This window comes from Lissotriton helveticus, chromosome 5_1 (genome assembly GCF_964261635.1).
Source record: "Lissotriton helveticus chromosome 5_1, aLisHel1.1, whole genome shotgun sequence".
NCBI lineage: Eukaryota > Metazoa > Chordata > Amphibia > Caudata > Salamandridae > Lissotriton > Lissotriton helveticus.
Window position 1 is genome coordinate 1,194,459,559 of NC_136065.1, and position 23,166 is coordinate 1,194,482,724.

Here is a 23,166-nt window from a genome sequence, read left to right on the forward strand (position 1 = left end):
GTCATTGGTTGCAGTATGATTTGGTTTTATTACATATTTATTATTTGACTGATCAGCTGATTTGTGCACGTTTGTGTTTTTCTCAGACTGTTTTGCAGAAGTTTGAATTAATCTAGCAATAAAATGTACTTACTTACTGGTAATTTTGACAACTAATTTTGCTAATCATTTTTGAAGTATTGAGAAAGGTACAGAATTAAGCAGCAATATCCTGATTTATGCAGAGCTAGATGCAAGGATGGTTCGGTGGCTCTTGCCAGTTGGTGCAACAATGGCAATGGTGAAGCAGAGAATATGGCCGTTGAATGAATGAGACCCTTGGAGGTTCTGGATGAGATCTAGGGAGTGGATTCTTTGATGGGATTAATATACTCAGGGCTAAGGTGGAGGTGGTTGGCCACAATCCAGTCATACATGTTTGTAAGGCAGTCTGTGAACATTTTGGATTAACAACTAATTCATCACTTTGGTTTAGGAAAGCTAATAGTGGAATTCTTTATATAAAATATATTTCATTGTTTAGGGTTTATTAAAAAGATGTACATCACATTCTATTACAAAATCTGTCCTTAAATGGGATCATATTACGTCTCTTCATTCTATATAAAAATTACCGAGGTCTCTGATAAGAAAATGTCACCAGAAAGTTGTTTTTGCTATTTGTGCAAGGAATACAATCAAGGTTGACCAACAGTCTACATTTCTTTGAACCCCAAGGCAAACAATAGGCCATGATAAAAGGCTGCAATAGAAAGACTAAGCATGACCTCATAAAATAATAACACCCTGCCCTCCCTTTCAGTATGGGAGGTACATGCTGTGGTAACCGGCGAAAGTGTTCATATTGGAGTACAGAGGCAATAAAACTGTTAAATAAATAAAAAATAAAATAATTATGGAAAGAAGCTTTTTTTCTAATTTCCATTCAAAATATCGGATAATGGATGTAAAACTTTAGAAACCCCCCAAAAAACTTGGAAAAGCTATACAACAACTGAAGAAAAATAACAGCCATGAATACTTTGTGCTTCGGCCACTTAGGTAATACAACCTACACGGTCCAAAAAGTCCAGAACCAATATTTCTAAAACAGGTAAATACAAGCAAGGATGCGGAGAGGAAGGAATGCTAAATATTACACTGAGCACAATTGTTAGACAGCAAATGAAAATAAACCGTGAACACATGAACTATAAGTCAAAACCACACAAAATATAATAACACTGCAAATAATTTGGCCAAAAATAAAGGTCAGATTGAGATCTAGTGTCTAGGCAAATACTTTTGGAGAAGTACATGAAAGGTAAGCTCGCATCCACTTGAAACCTGGCAAGGAATGGACTGAAGAAAGACAGATACATTAATATTAAAATGGCATTTGGGGAAAACTTACAAATATTTGCACCCAATGTTTGAGAGACACATACTGAACTATTGATAGTACAGTAACATCATTACATAGTATTTTCGAATCTGTAGATACTAGTCTGATGTAATTTAGGTGCAAGAGGAAAGTGCTATTTTATCTACATTTAATATCTGATGGGATTTGCTTAACAGTAGAAACTAGTCTGAAGCGTGTTGGGTGTTCGATGAAGGTTGTATTTTATTTGCTATCTGATGCTTTCAGTTTGCAGTGATCACAGTATTTTGTATTGTTTCCCATCATTGGTTAAAGAGAACTGGTAATGAGTGCAGATCAGCTTTAGTTTTCTCTCATTTCTTTGGAAACAGCTAGCATGGGAGGGCTGCTACGGTGTTTATACAGGGCACTGGAATTTAGCAAACAAAGATTGCAGTCTAATGACTATCTTCAAATTTTTCAGACATCTTCCTTGTGAAGCCGGGGAGCTTTGGAAAAAACAGGTTGGAAGGAAAGAAAAGATTGTGGGGCAGAAGACAAATTACTTTCTAACAATCTTCTTATCTCAGAGGACTGCATGCTGCAAAACATGAAGCACCCCATAAGGTGCTCTTCTACACATCCAAAACCAAATGTTAACCTTTTCCTGAATGAAAACGTAGATGAAATCCTTAAAAACGAAAATGCTTCAGAAAGTAGATGTCTTCAAGACTGTAGAACTGAAATCAACTTGAAACGCTTAAAGATTACATAGAGTTCATCAGTGACTTTTGCTGGGGACTTGTGAAACTTTTACAATTGTTTTGTAACATAGGAATGAATCAAAACGAGGAGCTGGCAAAATACAAATCACTTCTGGTTATGGTAAACTCTCCCACACATTAATTTGTATACTATGTAGATAGAAGATAAAATAATTTGAGCAAATAGACACATGAAAGAGATAAAACATTTTCTTAAACTGAAAACCCTTTGATTATATAAATAGAACAGCAATAGTACTTTTGAGAATAAACTGATAGCCAAGCAGAACAGAAGAGAATGTTGCAGATTTGTTGGAACGCTCTTTCAATATAATAACATGTGTTACAATTGCAGTCATTACAGTTACTTTGAGGCACCCTGAAAAACAGGTGCGTACTGAAATGGGTCATGTCGTGAAACAGCACTTCTTCCAGTATTTTAACAAGGCATATCCCATGGCTACCCACAAAGAAATAGCAGCATCACTTTTAAATATAAATATATACAAATATAAAACACAATTTGTGGTTAAGCCAACATCTTATAATGCACAATTGTTCGCACATATGTATATGTGTGGGAGACAGACAAAAGAAATGCTGGCAGCACAGTTACAAAAACACATTCTTAGAAGCACTGTGGAGGACATTTATTGATAAAAGTAATAAAATATGGATGTGATTTATTGCATTTTTCACAGATCCTCTGTTTGAATATTAGAATTCCTTCCTACAGAAGGCAACACTAATTATCATATTAAATTTATGAGAACATTATTTTCATACCTTTTCGCACAGGGTTACTCAGCAACCTCAGCATAACCATTTACATTCTAAGTGTGCAAGCATGTTCCAAGCAGGTCTTCAGTGGTGGCCAATTATTCCAGCAGAGGAGTATCTTCATCAACACAATGGAACATAAAGGGATCTTAACCTCTGGCCCCAACATTCAAGAACAACCTTGAAATGATCAGAGGTTGCCAACTCTTTCTGATGCTGCAAACAACTTTTTCCTTCTAACCTTTTGGATGATTGCTGAAACAGATTCAGGCATTTCAATACAGTCTTTTATTATGTGGGTATACATATTTGGAAAATAAATCATTACTTTATTTGGTGCAAAGTGAAACTAGCCTTTTAAAACCTATATTCTTTACCAGTTGTCAGAAAGTTTTCAGTTGTACACCTTGTAAGACTAAAATCATTTGCTGCACCGGGCTAGGGATTTTTCCATTAGGTAGATTACGCACCATCTGAAATATTAAGTCCAGATTTTGACTAAGCAATAAAATAAAAAATACAAAATAAAATAAAAATGAATAAAAGCCGGGACAATGTTGATCTCTTCGAATAAATCATTAATGGGTACCCTATCCTCTGAGACATCCCGCACATCAAGAATCTAGTCTTGATGAAAATTTGTGTTCAAGCCACCTATGAAATAATTGCATTCTAGTGTTGTATTGATTTGCAACCGTTAATGCATTTTTATTTTCAAGCAAAACATTTTCATTTCTTTCTGAATTAAAATGTCTTTTCCAAAGCTTTGTCTTGTTGCAATCTGTTTAAAAAATGCAACCAATTCTCCAAAAGAAAAAACAACAAATACTCAAAAGCAATCTTAGTTTCTGGCCCCTGTTAATTTTTACCAAATTAAGTCAGGTTTATTCAAACGTGTTGGAGTACAAAAAGCAACCAGGATAGCAGCAGCAAATGTTATAGGTACAACTCTGCTTAGGAAGGGACAATTGAGGTTCTTCTGAATCTAATGAATGGTTCAAATAAACGTGAAAATAATACACAGGAACTTTGAGAGTGAAAATGGGCTAGGTGTGTGGAGAGAATTTCCCCCATTTTAAATAGATATTCTTTTCTCCTCTTTTTTTCATTAAACTATGTAAGGCAAACAAGATGACATGAGTCAAGAAACTAATTTACAAAACCAATGGGGTGAATTAAAAGTCAATGATTGCTTCAATGAGACATTATTTGGCAAAAATGAAATGGAAAAACAACCTCCTCTGAAATATATCTTCCAAAAAAACACAGACAATAAATCGAGAAACATTATAGAATTTAAAATCCCTGGTCCCACAATGATTAACTGTTTTATCTTCTGCCATACAGGGCAATGCAGCATAATCTTCGTAGAATGTATTACCAGTGGACACACAATTCCAAAAGTAACTGAAACAAAGTTTGGAAACCAAAGACATCAACCGCTGGGTACACATAATCTGGTACACAAAGCTAAGAGATAAGAAAAGTAGTAAGATTTGCAATAAATTATTAAAACACAATGTTAAGAACGACCAAAATAAAACCTTATCAGAAAAGGAATGTTACATTGTGGGGCCACCTGTTTCAGAAAAGCTGAACAAGGCACCTCCTCGTTCACAGCATCTGGAATAATGCACAAAAAATCATGCACAGGGAGCTCTGGAGGAAGGCGCACTAGGTGGTCACGCCGAACCATAAGTAGTCTGCCATGGCTGCATTGACATCTGGAGAAACCCAAATGAGATCATGGAAAGCCTTTTAACAGACAGTTGCAGGAGTTCAGTTTTAGGAACTGCAAGTGAGCTATCATACAAGCCTGTAACACCACATTCCTGAAGAGTGGCATGACGTTAGAAGCAGCCAGAGATGAATTCCACACCACATTGCTCCCTAATTCATTTCCCCTTTCCACCGATTAAAAAGTGAGTAGAGGGACCTAAACTAATTTTCTTGGTGATAGGGGAGCGAGTGGATTGGAAATAATGGCAGCAATTCGATCACAGAAGCAGCACTTTTGTTTTGTAATAGATTTAGGTTATCTTGCAGATTTCCAGAATCCAACTAAACCTCGGCTTTCCAAACCCCAAACATGGGATCTCTATCCAGAAAAAATGCAGCGTTAATATAAAAGTATTCCAGTGACGTAATCTGATTAGAACAGCTATTACTGACCTAACTGCTTTCATATACATTAACCTGTGGAAGAAATCCTGAATGGTCATCTTACTGACAAGTCTTTACATTTTGATGTGTTTGATATATTTCTTTGATTAAGTGCAAATAAATATTGTATTTTTCTCACCCTACTGGTTACTGAAGCCCAGAAGGCTAAACATCCATCCGTACCCAGGCAACTTTACACTAATTCAGAAGTGTCTAAGATTTGTTCCTCTGATATGCAATTAAAACCATCCGGCTCCACCTGGCTGATGTCTTCTGTATCATCGGCTTCCTCAGCTATGCTACTTGTGTCCTCTGCATATTTAGTATTTTTTCTGGACTGCTGGTCAACTGATGCACTCTCCAATGACTCCAAGTCCTCGATTCCGGCCTTATAATGGATCATGAGAAGTGTTAATGCCTGAAGCCTTTCACCAGACTTACTTAATGCAGCAGCTAAAAGGGACTTCTTCCTTGCATCAGTGGTCTCTTTTTCTTCCCGTACCAACGAGTTGTTGTGCTCTAGCTCTTGATCTATTTCATTCTGTAGTTTATCCAACATAAACTCAAGCTTTTGGAACCGTTCATCAGTAGGTAGCCCTCTGTACAGGTCCCGGCCAATCTCCTTCACTGCGATAAACACGCTATCATCCAGCCCACCTTCCTTCCTTGCCAATTTTGCTCCAGCAGCCCGTTTTGAGGGACTACTGGAACTACCAGTCTCTGTGTCACTGCTTTCATTATCAGAAGTGTTTGGAGTGTGCTTTGGTGAGGGCTCAACCAGATCGCTTCCTTGTTCTGCTGGACGGGTTTTGGAGACTTGCCGGAGATTCAATACACGGTAGCTGGTGTTGATGATATGCCTGGTTATACCAGTGGTTCTGTTCACAGACAACTTTGTTTCAGAATCAACCCTCCTTTCCACAGCAATGCAAAATGGGTTTTCAGCCAAACACTTTTCCTGGCATTTTTTATGGCAAACATACGCACAGATCAAGCACTGAGAGGCTGCTTTAGTCCACACTTTCTTTTTGCAGTGCTCACACCATGTAGGGTTCTGGAATTGAGTGTCTTGGAAATTATGTCTGCTTTCAGTGAAATTCTGGCTTAGGGTGGGCTCCTCCTTTAGGTATGTAGAAACTTCTTCCGGAGAACTGCATTCCCTTTCTCTTTCCGTGAGGACACTGGATGTTTCAGATTCACCCTCCATGAAGTATCTAAAGTTTAAAGTAACATCGCCATAGCAAAACTTCTCATTAAATCCTTTATGAACACTGAGACTTCGGAGGGCAGTTCTACTCACAGTAGCTTTGGGCTCAGGTGCATTTAGCCTGAAGGTAGTAAAGTACTCTAAAGACGACATGGCCAGGCACTCCAGGGCTATGTCTTCCAACTTGATACTGCAATGTCCTAGACAAATTAGCCCCCCTGTTTTGAATGCATCTCTACACCACACAGCCACATTCAAGTATTTATGAGAACTTTCAACTTCAAATACACAGGAAGCTCTTGACCATCGACCTAGTCGGTTTCGATAATATGCCTCAGATGACTCCCATATGTGATGGTCATCTGTGCTTTCTTTTGTGCTACAGGAGCTCTCTGAAATCTTGTCTTTTGATACATCTTGCTTCACAATGGTTGGCTTTGGTGCAAGGAGGTCGTCGCCTTGATCAGTACTTTTTGCTGGTTTATCTAGAGGTTTCTCACCATTACTAAATGGGGGAGGCGGCCTATCTGGCTTTTCATGGACAGGTTCCATTGTTTCTAATAAACAATGAGTTTCAGAAGAAGGCAATGTAAGTTTGATTTGAGGTCTAGGTGGTACTGGGGGCTTAACTGTAGGTCCTTGGGCTGGCCGGGCAGGCAGCTGCGATAGATCAGAAGTCTCAGTAGTTTTTGGTGCTAACTGTTTAACTCCCTCTTTCGGCTGTGACTTCAAAGTTGCTGGCAGATTCAATTTACGGTTTAGAATAGGAGAAATAGACCCCATGGGTTTAGAAGCCAATGTTACTACTGTGCGTTTGGGACTCTGATTTGAAGGTGGAATCAGTTCCTCTTTCAGGTCGCTGACTGGCTTGATCTCGCCTGCCAAATCTTCAAATTCAGAATCCAACTCCTTGTTATCACACTCTGCCAAAATAGCAGAGGGGTCTTCCTCATAACTGAGTGGGCATGATGGAGGAAGAAAAGCAGAATCTTCCAGCTGTCCAAAGTTTTCCTGCAGTGTTGCAGCTGGTTGATTCTGGCCCACAGGCCGTTCATAGAAGAGCTGCACTTTATCACCAGCCTGTTTGAAGAGCTTCGAAATTTGCACGGATGAAGTAACCTTGACTCCTATTGACAAAACAGGTACAAAGTTAGTATGAGAATGTGTTACTTCAGCAAAATAAAATTTGTAGTCAGTTACTTACATTTCGTCTATATCGAGACTTCCTTCACCATTGTATACATTTATTGGTGAATTGGTTCACCCATTATGTACATAAGTCACTTTTTAGATCTCTAGTTCAGAAGTAATCACGACTAAATATTAGCTAATCACATGGTGCCTTAGAGTTATCTGCATGAACCTTTTTTAAGCTAGAAGAACTCTTGATTTCTGTATAAAATGATTGAGGTTTTATCCAACTGTTAAGCATTTGTACACATGAAAATTATAATACATACATGTATACAAAGAGCAGAGACTGAAACATAGTAAGATTTTTTTTTGCACAGGCGTAAATTTGTTTCCTTACACTGTAGGCTGCTTCACCATGCAAGTTTGTTGAGATTCACCATACTAAGTAAAAGTACTGAAGAAGTCTGTAAGGAGGCTTGAAGCCCCTTCAATGTTTGTTCAAGGCTTGTGCAGCCCTCTCAATGTCTGTTTTCTGCAAGACTCTCTCAGTTTTGAGCATTTGAGCAAGCTGGGTGAAAATAATTTGATTTGCGTACTGGTAAAAAGAAAGAGAAAGGATATGGAGCTCCTGTTGAAAGTATGTCTTTTACAAACCTCTACCCACCTTATTCACATTCCTAACGTTTTGGAAATATGTTATAAAGTAGAAGAAAAGATATCCTCTGTATGCTACGCAGTCCCAAATCATATTCCAAAGTAGGTTAGCTAAGAGTTGCATGGACATATTTGTCATCTAGAATTAAATGTTTACAGATCTCTCTAACCCGGCAGTGACACAAAATAGGAGCTGGAAATTTTTTACAGTAGAAACCTTTCAGCAACATTTCGCCTATTCCCATTCAGTAAAAACTAACATCAACGAAGAAATAGACTATCTCCAGAACCATATTACGAATGCACTGGAACATTGTTCAATGCTTCGCTCCAATATCAAACCCAGGCGGACCACGTCAGAAAATTGGTATGAGCCAGAACTAAAGGCATTAAGAAGGAAATGCACATCGCTTGAACACAAATGGAGACTAATAAGAACTCAAGACGCCAGACTGGCATATAAGAAAGAACTCATACTATACAGCAAAGCCATCAGGAAAGCAAAGAAGGAATACTTTTCTTGCAGAATAACAGAAAATAAAAACTCTTCTAAAGAACTTTTCAAAATTGTTAGAGAACTATGCAGTCCCACCAGCCTCTCATCTAATTTGACCCCATCACAAGCAGGCTGTGATAAAATGAATGACTTTTTTCTGTGAGAAAATAAACACAATTTACTCGTCATTTTCCAACTCTAAACCGGATGGTTTAGAGGCCCATGAGTTATCCATCCCTCAGATCACTTGCTCCAGCTTTGGCCCATGATCGGAAGAAGTGGGTAAAGTTATGCTAGAAAGTAATTCAGGCTCCCCATTGGACCCATGTCCCCACCATATTTTGTCGCAAATCGCCCCTATAATCTGCCCAGCGGTAGCCCAAGTGCTGAACCACTCGCTAGAAGCTGCGGAATTCCCAACTAGTTGGAAAAACCCCATAGTCACCCCTCTTCTAAAAAAAGCAGGTTTAGATATTAATAATCCTGCCAATTACAGACCCATATCTCAGCTACCCTATCTATCTAAAGTTCTAGAAAAACTGGTTAACAGGCAATTATCCAGTTTTCTCGAAACCAATAACTTATTAGATATCTCACAAACGGGTTTAAGGGGTAACAATAGCACAGAGACTACACTCTTGTCCGTGCTGGATAATATCAGAATGCAGGTAGATCAGGGGAAAACAGTTGCCTTGATACTACTGGATCTCTCGGCGGCGTTTGATACCGTTCCACACAATCTGCTATTAAGAACCTTGGCAGCAAAAGGCATCCGAGACAGGGCACTTGGGTGGCTGCAATCATTCATGTCGGATAGAACGCAATCAGTGCGCATGGGCAACTTTTCATCCCCGCACCGAAACATCAAATATGGGGTCCCACAGGGGGCCTCATTGAGCCCAACGTTGTTTAACGCTATTGTGTCTTCCCTAGCAGCAATAGGAAGAAAGTGGGGTGTCGAAATCTATTCCTACGCAGACGACACCCAACTAACCGTAATCCTGGATGAGAAGAATGACCCTAAGGACAGGCTGATAAATTGTCTCACCGAACTGTCTCACTGGATGCACAGCCATTGCCTAAAACTGAACGCAGACAAATCAGAGATATTACTGTTCGGTAGACACACAACTGTGGAACAACAGCTGGTGGCCAGTATCCCTGGGTACCCCCCCAATTCCGACACTAACAGCAAGGAATTTGGGAGTAATGATTGACACCACACTATCTATGAAATCTCACGTAGCTACAATATGCGGCAAAGGTTTTGCCATGTTAAAGATGCTTAGAAGAGTCCTTCCCTGGATTCCCATGGAGTGTAGAAGGATCCTGGTTCAGTCCTTATTGATGAGCAGGCTGGACTACGGAAACTCCCTGTTTGTAGGCATGGCAGAATATCTCTTCACCAAATTACAATTAGTGCAGAACGCGGCGGCCAAGGCCATATGCAAGAAAAGAAAGTTTGACTCAGCCAAGAGCTGCCTACGAGAGCTTCACTGGCTGCCAATGAGGCAGAGAGCAACGTTCAAAATGATGTGTATAACACACAGAGCACTACACAACACAGGCCCACTTATCCTTAGAAATAGGATTCAGTTCTATGCACCAACTAGAAATCTCCGCTCTCAATTCACGGCCAGAGCAGAAACCACTCGAGTGAAGAGAGCCAGGATGGGAGAGCGAGCCTTCTCCCACATAGCTGCAACCAAATGGAACGAATTGCCCGTGGCTCTTAGACTTATGGACTGCCACCTGGCGTTCAGGAAACATCTGAAAACCTACCTGTTCCCTAAACCAGACTAAAATGACACTGCCCATGATAAACCATCACTCATTATAGCTGCTACAGCGCCGTGATATCCTACTCAGGATGATTGTTAGCGCTTTACAAGAAAACAATAACATAACATAACATCAACATGAGTTGTTTTTGTATGCTTTGTGAACTCAACAGTTGCTACTTTGGTACTTCTAGAATGTGCTCCAATTTGATGAAGGGTAGTCCAGTTACACAACAGCAATAATATAACCCAATGGCCAATATTTAGGATAGCTTGATGGTAGGTCTTACACAAACAAAAAGAGCTTGGAAGGTGGAAACTGAGGGCTATCTTTACATTGATTGGTAGCGCATCAGTGCCACACAATAGCTGCTTTTAAAAACGATCAATACAACAAGATGAACCAACTCTCATACTTATAGCGACAGGAAAAACTTCAGGATATATAAACATAAGATTTAATAGAGGCAGGCTAATCATGACCCCTGGAGAAATGGAAAAATAATGTTTCATACATCATTTCCAAGAGAGCACATATGCGAAGGATAAATCTAATGCAAATGGCCAATTAGCTGCTCTACTATTTCCGGCAGAGTAGTACTTTCAGATTTTGCTTGAAAGATCCAAACTTTTCTCGACTCCTGCGATCTGCTGGTAGGCCACTATGCCTAGAAAATTTACTGGGAGGGATTCACTAGTGATTGGATAAGTGATTATTATGATCCCACTGTAGATGGTGTTTAACAGAGTATAGAAGGTTATCTTGTCTAGTCTTCCAGAAGACTCAATTAAAGATACAGAGAATTTTGAAGGCAATTCTGTGTTTAACAGACAGCTAACAGAGAACTTACTGAAGAGAATGTGTTTCTAAATTGCAGATATCTAGAGGACTCTGGCGATCTGGTTAAGCACCAGCTATTGCCTGTGCATGTATTTTGGAACCAAAAGGATTACTAGTTTATTCTCGGTAGTGTGATGATGCCGGTTATGCTAAACAGCCTCGCTAAAAAGGGTCTGGTGATACAAAGTGAATTTATTTGTTTCAGATGAAAATTAAACTACGATGGGGGAGTTCCCCCATTATCCAGATGAAAGATTGTGCATTGATCTAAGGAGGGCATATACAACGCTTTCTAGGAAATTATCCTGGTTTATATTAAGCCAAAAGTTTGGAAAAACATTTCTTTCAGAACAGCGAGAAAAAAAAAGAAGAAAAGAAATCGGCAACCTAATAGGTCTGATTTTTGTGTAGTAAAAATGTTTTCCTCACACTTCCCTAGTACACGCAGAAAACGTACAGCATGGGCAGTCACAGTGCAAGTGTCTGCAGGAGCATTTCAGACTTTCAACACCAAACAGGAACAACACTGACAGCAGTGCAGAGTAATGAAGATACCTCATAAGGAGAACCATAAAGAAGAATGGTTGCAGCAAAACCTTCCTTTCCCTTTCAGGATAGGAGCACCACATGAAACAATGCAATATTTCTTGGTAGTGATTTGAAAGGAACCTAAAATATACATACACATACATACATATGCATATACAATACACATACATACATATATATATATATATATACACACACATATATATATATATATATATATATATACACACACACATATATATATATATATATATATATATATATATATATATATATATATATATATATATATTACCACAGACTCTTCCAATAAAGAAAAGTATGAAGCCTCTTGAGGGGAGTTCCATGAAAACCTTTATTTGACAAAATTGATCATGATGCATTTCGGCTAAAAAGCCTTCGTCGGATGCCGCTATACATCAGGATGCTGCTCCACCTACTCCTTTGTAAGTCCTGCTCCACTCCGATTGGTCGGAGTGCACCTTGCCCCCGATCACATAACCGTGTGCTGTCTGCAGAGCGATGTAGACTACAGTTCCCAGAAGGCATCTTATACGGGTAAGTACTGCGTGTGGGGAAGCAGGAATGATGTTACAGTCAAAGGTGCAAAGTGGCCGGTTTAAAAGCGCCTGGGATGTCCAAAGGCTCCCCTGGGCCCCGTATGACGTTCAAGCCCCACATGCAGGTGTCCACCGGGCTGAGAGCCACTGTGCAATGAGAGTGGCTCCATGTGAAGTCACGAGCTGCGCCTGGCTTGGCTAATATATATATTACCTACTGGCGGTCGCCAGTAGGTGTATATATAGTTAGGACCTAGTTTCCATAGGAAATCCGCAATATTCTATTGGGAATAACTTTGGCGCCGGTTGTTGAATGCTCCGCTTCTTCCCTGAAAGTCTCGGGTAGATTCGTCAAGCGGGGGCCGAGAAAAAAGGGGGGTCCCAAAACGTGTTTTCCCCATGTTAATTTCCATAGGACCTTTAGACACGGCTACAGCCCGAACCGCTGAACGGAATTACACCAAACTTGGCAAAATGGTAGAGTCTGGTATGCAGATCACGCTTTTGGTTAAATAGTGTAAATCCCTCCAGTAGTTCCTGAGAAAATTAAAAGAGAAAACATTTATATATCTATAAGCGCGCACCGTGCGAGCACCCCGCGATTTTTCGAAAAAAAATATTTTTGGCGGGGGCCTTGGGGGTCCTTGTGGGACCCCCTGAGCAGGCCTAGAGGGTCAGGGTGCTTCTACCCTGCCCCCTTTTTGAGTTCTACACGTTTGTTTTTCTGCTTTCCTGTGCCTCAGTCTACTGAGGCACAAGATGGCTGCGAACAATTTCTGTTTTGGAGTGTTGACAGACAGTGGCAGTCAATCAGCATGCCTTCCCGAGAAAGCTGCATGCTCATTGGCTGTCAACACTACAAACCAGGAAGTGTTGGCATCCATCTAGTGCTCGTTAGACCGAGGCACAAGAAAGCAGAAAAACAAACGTGTAGAACACAAAAAGGGGGCAGGGTAGACACACCCTGACCCCCTGGGCCTGCCCAGGTGGTCCCACAAGGACCCCCAAGACACAATTTTTTTTAAAATTTTTAAACCTGGTCTGTTTTTTTTCAAATTACCCCCCGGGGGGACTAAATCGCGGGGGCATAGTGATAAAGAAGTGTGGGGGGTCCCCAATTCCCCCCACACTACCCCGGGGACTGCCGCCCCCCGGGGCAAAGCAACGCAGCCCCCTGGCGCATACTAGAGGCTCCTGGTGGGCTAGTTGGCCCTCAGGGACCCCCAGTATGCAAGGGGAGCTGCATGCTGATTGGCTGCCACTGTCTGTCAACAATCCAAAACAGAAATTGATGGCAGCCATCTTGTGCCTTGGTAGACGGAGGCACAAGAAAGCAGAAACAAACGTGTAGAACTCAAAAAGGGGGCAGGGACGAGCACCCTGACCCCCTAGGCCTGCTCAGGGGGTCCCACAGGGACCCCCAAGGCAAATTCTATTTTTATTTTTTCAAAAATCCCGGGGTACGCGCACCCTGCTATTTTACAAAAAAACTAAAATTGGGGGCCTTGGGGGTCCTTGTGGGACCCCCTGAGCAGGCCTAGGGGGAAAGGGTGCTTCTACCCTGCCCCCTTTTTGAGTTCTAAAACTTTCCGAGCAGGAGCTGCATGCTCATTTGCTTTCAACACTTCAAACCAGGAAGTGTTGGCAGCCATGTTGTGCTCGGAAGACCGAGGCACAAGAAAGCAGAAAAACAAACGTGTAGAACAAAAAAAGGGGGCAGGGTAGAAACACCCTGACCCCCTAGGCCTGCCCAGGTGGTCCCACAAGGACCCCCAAGGCCCAACATTTTTTTTAAACCCGTTTTTTTTTCAAATTACCCCCCGTGGGGACAAAATCGCGGGGCATAGTGATAAAGAAGTGTGGGGGTGCCCCAATCCCCACCTACACTGCCCCGGGGACCGCCCCCCCCGGGGAAAAGCTACGCAGCCCCCTGGCGCATAATGGAGGCTCATGGTGGGCTAGTTGGCCCCCAGGGACCCCCAGTATGCAAGGGAACTTAATCCCCCAATTTAGAACACTCTACAGGGCGCGTTTGCACAGTTTAAGTTGGGGAATTAATTCCTGTTCATTCCAGAGGTCCCCTAGAGGGAACTAGTCCAACAGGTATCTCCAGTAAGCGCCATGGAGCTGCGCTGCAGAGTGTTGTAAAAAGGGGGCGTGCCCTCTGAGCACCTGCCTGCAAAAATGTAGTAAATCAGTATAAATAAAAATAACAATTAATATATTTAAAAATTGTCATTTAAAAAACCTTCGAAATTTAATGAAAAAACCATAGGTTTCAGGCCTGATATAGTTAGGAATTAGCATTTAAAAAATCTTGCAAATTCACTGAAAAAAAACATAGGTTTCAGGCCTTATATAGTTGGGAATTAGCATTTAAAAAACCTTTGAAATTCACTGAAAAAACCATAGGTTTCAGGCCTTATATAGTTAGGAATTAGAATTTAAAAAAACTTTAAAATTCACTCAAAAAACTATAAGTTTTAGGGGTGTTATAGTTAGCTGGACATTTCACTCATACAAAACCATTGAAATTGCTCCTATATAGTTAGTTGTACTAACTATATTTCGCGCACCCGCAATCCACTGCTGATGATGTCACATATTACATCATTCATGACATGGTCAGTGACATCACTGATGACATCTCAAATTACATCAATGATGACATCACTGATGACATCATCCACGTGACAGTCACATACACCTTTTCATACACTAGTAAAATCTTTCATCACTCTTTGTAAAATACAGAGTATCATATTTGAATCCATTGACACAGCAATACAAGTATCTAAAAACCCACTCATTGATTCCTAGATGTATACACACATCTAATGACATACCTGTAGATTCACTCATACATGCTGTCAATGAACAATAGAACACTATCAAAAATACTTATACACCTATATCGACATTACACACCAGCACACAACCTATTCACTGATGAAGTCATCCTACTCACCTATGCAAACAATGGATCATACTTATATACTTACTTAGCTACACACTTATACAAACACAACTTCATCTATTCATTTAGATAGTAAGTCACACTTAGTGTATTATAAAATCATTATTACAAGTTTACAGTTATCCATAGTCACTCACACAATCATTGAGTCTTATGTATACTTATTTATATACAACAACTGACATACACTGCCTTTTATTTTTCTAGTTTGTTGGACATGTACCATTGAGAAATATATTTGCTCATCGCCACACCCATAAAGATATTCACTCACCCAAACAACTGTTAGAACATATAGTTTTTACTTCATATATCTACTGACTCGACTATTCACACATCTTTGGGCAGTCACACACCCTCCACCGAACCACACACACATTCACTCTCCCAAACAAATACTCAGTTAACTAATCAATAACTAATATAGACTTTCACCTAGCTAGTAACCAACTGGAGAACCAGTTTACACAACAACTGACAAAGTGATACAGATATTCACACAGTTTAGTCACTATCCACTATTTTTAGTGAGACACTATAAATTGTTAAAGTCCTCCTTTCCAAATATTTATTTTTATATATCCACTCATACTTCAATGCAAATTGCTATATATATAATGCATATTTAAATAACGAAGCAAACCACATTCACTAGATGATGTCATCAGTGATGTCATCATTGATGTAATTTGAGATGTCATCAGTGATGTCACTGACCATGTCATGAATGATGTAATATGTGACATCATCGGCAGTGGATTGCGGGTGCGCGAAATATAGTTAGTACAACTAACTATCTAGGAGCAATTTCAATGGTTTTGTATGAGTGAAATGTCCAGCTAACTATAACACCCCTAAAACTTAGAGTTTATTGAGTGAATTTTAAAAAAAATTTAAATGCTAATTCCTAACTATATAAGGCCTGAAACCTATGTTTTTTTCAGTGAATATATATATATATATATATATATATATATATATATATATATATATATATATATATATATATATATATATATCACAAGTGTCTCCCACACCAGCTCCCAGGAATTCTCCAAATCACAATCCGATGGGGAAAGCTGGAACAACTGCACAGACTGGTACGTTATCAAGATGAATTTATTGTTTCTATATTTTCAGTTCCAAGTGCATAAATAAGGTGCAGGACAATAAACAAAGAAAAACATATTCGTTTCGGCCGAAGCTTTCAACTGGGCCATTATGTATGTGTGTATATATATTTTCAATTTACCAAGACAAGTCCTACATTTCGAATGGGTTTGTTAATTATTTTTTAAAAAGCTTGGCAAACGGAGTTATCAGCTGGGGAAGGAAAATAACTTCTAATGATACCAGAAACCACCACACCACAAACTGGCACCTTGGAGACAAGCTTCAACGATGGGTTAAATAGTCAAATTTGACAGAGATGAGTTCAGTCTGCATTATATTTGTTCAGAAGGACGCCTGACAGCATAATATGGAGTAAAGAATAGTGAGTAAGAGGAACAGGGCCATGATGGAAAATGGTAAAAGGTTCATAAAAAGAGAAAGAACATGCAACTTAAGATCAAAGCTACCAATAACACCGTGTAACTGGTTCAAAAGGAATATGAGCCAAAACAGATAAAACCAAATAAAGAATGTTATATTAGGTGAAGTCTGCACAAGGGGAAAAAAGGTTTGACAGACTGAAATACAGACTGAACAACAGTGTTCTTCAGAAAATGAAATGTGAAGTACAAATTTCAAGGCGGACTGTCCCTGTTCTATCTAGGAGGGAAATTAAAGGTGAAACGTCATTGAATAAGGAAAGATGAGACATTTTTAGAAAAGCCCAATGGCACAGTCTCCACAATTAAATATCACACTGGGTCCATGTAGATAACAACTACTTGATCTCAATACATAATTTGGCAGCCAGGTATTCCTGGCTGCCAAATGATGTCTTGAGAGCAGGTAGTTTTGTACAAGGCCCTTAGGGCCCAGGACCGTAAGACAAGATTTGAGGACAGGCATTAAGAGCAAGCCCTTCCACAGGTCTCTCAGGGCTGGTTGCAACAAAACGGCTGACACCAGAGTTAGAATTCTGAAAAGTGAAACGGATTCTCTCAGGAAACCATCCGTATTAATGAGCATTCAGAAGATCTTTTCAGCTCTAAGAGTACCTTCAATAGCTGGGAGATGGAAACTTGATAGATTAACCACCTTCTTAGTATATGTACTCATGGTCTTCAATAAACATCAATGGGGGTTTTGTTTACATCACAGAATCCAATTGTTCCCCAATTACACCTGATCCATATCATGATTTTAGAATACATGTGCATTCTATGCCACCAATCAGAATTTATTTTGCTATGTGAAAATCAAATTTGAACCTTACATTTTTAACCCTTTCGGTGCTCCTGTGCTCATGACGGAACCATTCTGTCATGAGTACAGGGGCACTAAATCCCTCTGCTGCAGACAGCAGAGGGATTTTCTTTTTTCTTCAACTACCAGACGCCATTTTTTTTTATATTTCCAATGCAATGACCATCGCGCATATAGCAAGGTATTGCATTGAAAATGAAACTGAAACTTAGTTTCAGTTTGATTGTTTCAGTGCTTGAGGGGATCTCATCCCCCTGAGCACCGAAATACTTGGGAGCGGTATCGTAGGAAAGGATTTTTATGGCCAAGAAATTTCACACTCATTTCAATGGTTACAACAGAAGCATACTATTCCAGCAACTGATCTTCTTAAATATTTTCAGGTGTTTACAAGTATTCACAACTGTATCCCCAGAATCAAACTAGATAGTATCTATTTTTTTTCAATTATTGGGAAGCGCTCCACTAGCATCGGTAATTTATATCAGATGTTGATGGAAAAAACTATGGATGACTTAGAGCGGGTTGAGAAAGTTTGGGTTGCAAGGTTAGGTAATCCAAATATCGATATCGACCTCTCCCTGGCCCTCTCATCAAAACTGTTCATTGCCTCTAAACTTAAAGCCCAATACTACAGAGTCATATACAACTTGTACTATACACCCGCAAAGCTCTTCTCTTGGGGTTTACGGGCTGATGACAACTGCCCAAGATGTACACAACCTCAAGCGAACTTAATTCACATGTTCGCCGAATGCCCCAAGTTGGACTTATTAAAGGCAATGATTAGGGGATTTTGGACTATAATATTTGGGAAAAATATACGAGATTCAGAAACCCTCTATTTGATGGGCCATGACGAATCCCTCGGTCATAGTATTGACGAACAAAGAACCATCTTTATAGGTACCGCAATTTTCCGTATTATTCTAGCTGCCCGTTGGAAGGACTCTGAGCCTCCTACATTTCAGATGTGGCTTAGTCGATTTCTAGCTACCTATAAACAAGAGATCTCAATTTACGGTACTAGAGGCAAAAAGCTAGGCTATTTGGAACACAGATCTGGGCCCCAATTTCTAGTTGGTATGATAATGTGAGGCCTGCTGGTATCCATCCCCCGACTTGATTGGCTTAAACCCAACCAACATCGGTTATATTTAGTTATTTTTTTTTCCTTTTTATGTTCTTTCTAGTATTTTATAGCATTTTCTTCTAGACTGTATACTCAGGAATATGTATGCCATTTGTTCCTTTCTGTTTTATTGTTATTGTAATATCTTCTTTTCTTTTCTGTACATCCAATGAACTTGTATTGTCGAATCTTTTTTTTTTTTTTTAATTTTGCTCAATAAAAAAAAAAAAGGAAAGGGGTGAATCTACCCTTTCCAATGGTACCCTTCCCTAGTGGATCCCTGCTTGGGGATCGCCCCAGGAGGGCGTTCCCAAAGCAGGCAGGGATCCACCATCTAGCCACCAGGGAGGGGGGAGCAGCTCCATAGGCAAGGGCCTTTGCTCCCCCCATTAAATATTGCTACAGACAGTCTTTCTGCCCCTCTGCCCCTCTGGGGGGCAGATGGGGACAGTAGCCCACAATCTGCCCCCATGGGGGTAGAAAGCACCCTAGACGCCAGAGATTCTTTTTTTATAGGCCAGGGATGCGGACTGCCCAGAAGAGGCATGCCAGTACCCCCACCCTACCTCCCCACAAAGAAGGCAAAATACTTTCTGCCCGCCCAGGGAGGCAGATGGGGCCCTGATTTGCCCGTAAGGAAAATGTGATTTGTCTTAGCAAAAATTTGAGATTTGCAGGGGACTCTGGGTAGGAAAACATTTGGCGATCCACGCAAACCATACCTTCTTGAACTCCTCCGAGTGTCTAGTTTTCAGAAATGTCTGGGGTTGGTAGGCATTCCCTGCCACGGGTACTTGGCCCGCCCACACAAGTAAGGTATCATTTTTATCGGGAGATGTGGGGGGAACCCTCGGTGGTAGGAAATTTGTCAGCCTAGTGATCCCACAACTTTCCCACACAGAAATGTGAGAAAAATGTGTCTTTTTCAGTTAAATTTGAGGTTTGCAGGGGATTCTGGGTAGGAAAACGTTTGGGGATCAATGATAGCCACACCTCCCTGAACTCCACTGGGTGTCTAGTTTTCAGAAATGTGTGGGTTTGGTAGGTTTCCCCAGAATGCCGTTGAGCACGGGACGAAAGATGCAAGTGCCCCCTTGCAAAGATGCAAGTGCCCCCTTGCAAAACCAGGTTGTTTTCTGATAGATAGGGGGCATCTGCGTTTTTGGTCCCGGGGCCTAAGTGCGAACTACCCCAAATAGCCAAAAAAAGGCTTAGCACCAGGCGGAAAAGGGGTTAACTTTTGATATGAAAGGTCTATCAGAATCAAATTTTCTGTGCAAAGTGTTCTTCGGTTAAAAAGATCAATGGTAAAATTACAATTTGCCTGAAACCCTGCGGCAGCTCCTACGTTATGGCAGAGAAGTGTCTCCCTTCCCCTTGCTGAAAAAATTGAAAAATAAAATGATAATAAAACCAATTTATTATCACTTTATTTTTATTTCCCCACTAGAGCCAGCCAAGTCTGGGCGGGCTGTGTTGCATAGAAACAGCGCAGACTCCCAGGCACTGTCTGAGCGGCAAACCGAGCCACTCAGGCTAATGCTGGCGCTACTCTCATGCTATTCAGAGAAGCGCTGCGATTGGGTGGGAGCCTGTGCTGGGGGTCCCAGAGAATGCGGTGACACAATCAGGAGAGAAGAGGAGCACTAAGGTGGATGGCAGCATCAGAGGCAGATCGAGTGGTTTTTTTTCTTCTCTTATTCTTATTAATTCCCTAATGCCCCGTCTCTTCCCCTTTCTCCTCAGCCTCTCCCATTTGAGTTTTGCCGCGGCCCCCCACTGCAAAACCCTTATACAACTATGGAATTATGAAATATATGATGCCTAAGCTTAGAAAGGTGTCTTCAAAAGGCATACATATATCGGTCTAGTTCTAGCATCACATTTACTGACAAGCCAAGTCTGACATCGGTTACTTTCTAAGACTGACCACACAGTGGCCCGGTATGGAAAATCCCACATGACTGCGAATTGGAGCATCTCAGGAGTAATTTTCCTTTCAGAACAGGGCTCCCTAGCCTCACGGGAACAAGGCACTATAGAATCCTTTGCTGAGTGGTAGCTCTAAGAAGTAAATTTTGTTCAAAGCTTAGCAGGCTAACAGGACATGTCTAACAAATTGGTTAAGGAGTCAGCACAAAGCTCCACTCAAACTAGGGCTTAGCCATTTTTACTTTCTAGTGCATGGAACGACAACATATAGTTTTATTGCCAAACAGCAAGTTCCTAAGAAAGAAAATGAATGATGCTGCTCAAAATCTGGAGGCGTGAAGTATGGGAATGTTACTAGGATTCGATAGGTTTCATTACAAATAGTTGATTGTTTTACCCTTTAAAGTAACCCTTTTAAGGACTCCAGAGATGTTTTATCCCTGGCATTGAGGAGAATGGATGAAAAGTAACCTGGAAAATACCAGGGAGTGAATAAAAAGTACTAGTATAGAGTAGATTTTATATATGTTGCAGAGGAAGGAGAAAATGTGAATTTTTCGTGATTTGTTGTAGAATGAGTGGGAAAATGAGACGTCTGAGTAAAATGTCACTCCCAATTTTTTGCTATTATAACATTAGGAGGTTCCAGTTCTGGTGGTCACTAAAAGAGAGTTCAGAATGATTTTTATTATTAAAGTTAGAACTTCTGTTTTGTCAATCAATCTTTATTCGAACCAAGCATTGCTTTATAAAAGATACAAAAGCAAGTTTAAGATAAAGCATGCTACATTAAAAACAATCATTACAATTTAAAAACATATCAAGATAAAAACGTTATAATACAGTTATGGTTTCTGAGGAGGAGAAGAAAAACTAAAAGTTCAATATGTGGATGGTCTTCCTTAGCCTCACCACTGAAGTTAAAAACTGTGCCGCAGTTATACTTATAAAGTACTTATGTAATTGCTGTAGGTATAAAAAAACAAGAGCTGGTCTGCACTGAACAAGATCCACAGTAAAACATACTTCTATCTTGGGTCATGATAAAAACTACAAAAAAGACAAGATGTTATTTGGAGGAGTGGTCACAGGTAGAAGGTTAAAGATAAAACAAATCCCGTCCCTCATCCCAAAAAGCAACATACATATGTATTGTGTTTGGTTGAAAACTGGTTAACAGAAAACGGTGAAACCTATTACCCACCCAGCTCAGATATGGATGAATACCAGTTTGAAACGATAAAATTACATATGCACGAACAGGTTATTTGCTAATATTAGTAGTGTGCTCATTATCTCTAAATTTCAGCATGGAGAGCCTCAGGTCTTTCCTACTTATCCTACTAAATCCTTGTGGAGTTCTAAAAAAAGTTGCCCAACTTCATTTAAGGCGAACAAACATGCTGAAACCAGGTAATTCTTTTAAACCCATCCAGAGATATGCAGTCTCTGAACAAGTTCCTAGTTAGCTTAGATTAAGGTTTTGCCCAGACTGCATGCAATAATAAAAGAGGGCAATTGGGATTGAATCCTAAATAAACAACATTCCTAGCTCCTTGTGACAGATATAGTTTGGACAATTAGGCGGGGCAGCTAAAAGCTCTTTAAATATTTATTTTCCAAAATCTGAAGCAGAGCTGTACATGCGTGACCCATAACAAACACCTGAAACTGCATTACTTTTAAAAAGTTGACATTTCCTCAACCGGGTTCCTTCCTAGTCTTGCAGCAAATCTATCCACAGCATTTAATGTTCTCTCAAAGTACAATTTTTTTTTAGTCACATGCCTAGACCAGGAATTAGAGGAACTAAAAGTGATACCCCAAATAGGAAAACATTTTTGTCACCGTAATTATTTCCCCCTGGGAAAAAAAGGTCTTGCATTTTTTTTTCCCAATGCCACTATCAAGACATACGATTTGCTTTAATTAACTTTTAGACCTTGACCCTCCATAAAAGACACAAAAATATACAAGACACTGTAATGCATTACCAGTGCTGGCCATTTTTACAGTGTTGTTCGCATATAATAGGGGTTGAGCTTGAACCAATACAAGGCCCAACTATTGCTTTAGCAGACAATGCCATTGATGTATAATGTAAAAAGAAAAGGCACTAATATGCATCCTAGTCTTACACCCCAACACACACTAAAATAATTAGTAGATTCGCTGTTATGAACATACAGTACCTCTCCTGTAGTATCAGTATAAACCTGACAAATAAAATTAATATTGCATGTGTCAACCCCCGGATCAGAAAAAAGGTCCCATTACAAAGAGTGGTTAACTAGTTCGAAAGTGGATGCGAGATCCATAAATGAAAGGTACAGAATCTCCTGTTTGGCAACTGTATATTTATCATAAAGGGTATCGGTACAACCAAACAATGCCTCAATTTGAGGCATTGTTTGGTTGTACCGATACCCTTTCTGAAACCATATTGAATAGCTGACATAGCTTTATGGCCCTGTAGTT

At 40.2% G+C, this 23,166-nt stretch overlaps 1 protein-coding gene across 1 annotated transcript in view; it reads right to left on the bottom strand.

The window, feature by feature from the left end:
* Positions 1–2,735: 2,735 nt before the first annotated feature.
* The window catches only part of PDZD8 (PDZ domain containing 8), a 403,753-nt gene continuing 383,322 nt past the window's right edge, over positions 2,736–23,166 (bottom strand). Inside the window, exon 5 of the mRNA XM_078643903.1 lies at positions 2,736–7,383. Coding sequence (XP_078500029.1) covers positions 5,243–7,383 — 2,141 coding nt within the window. The 3' untranslated portion in view covers positions 2,736–5,242. The remainder of the gene's footprint in view (positions 7,384–23,166) is intronic.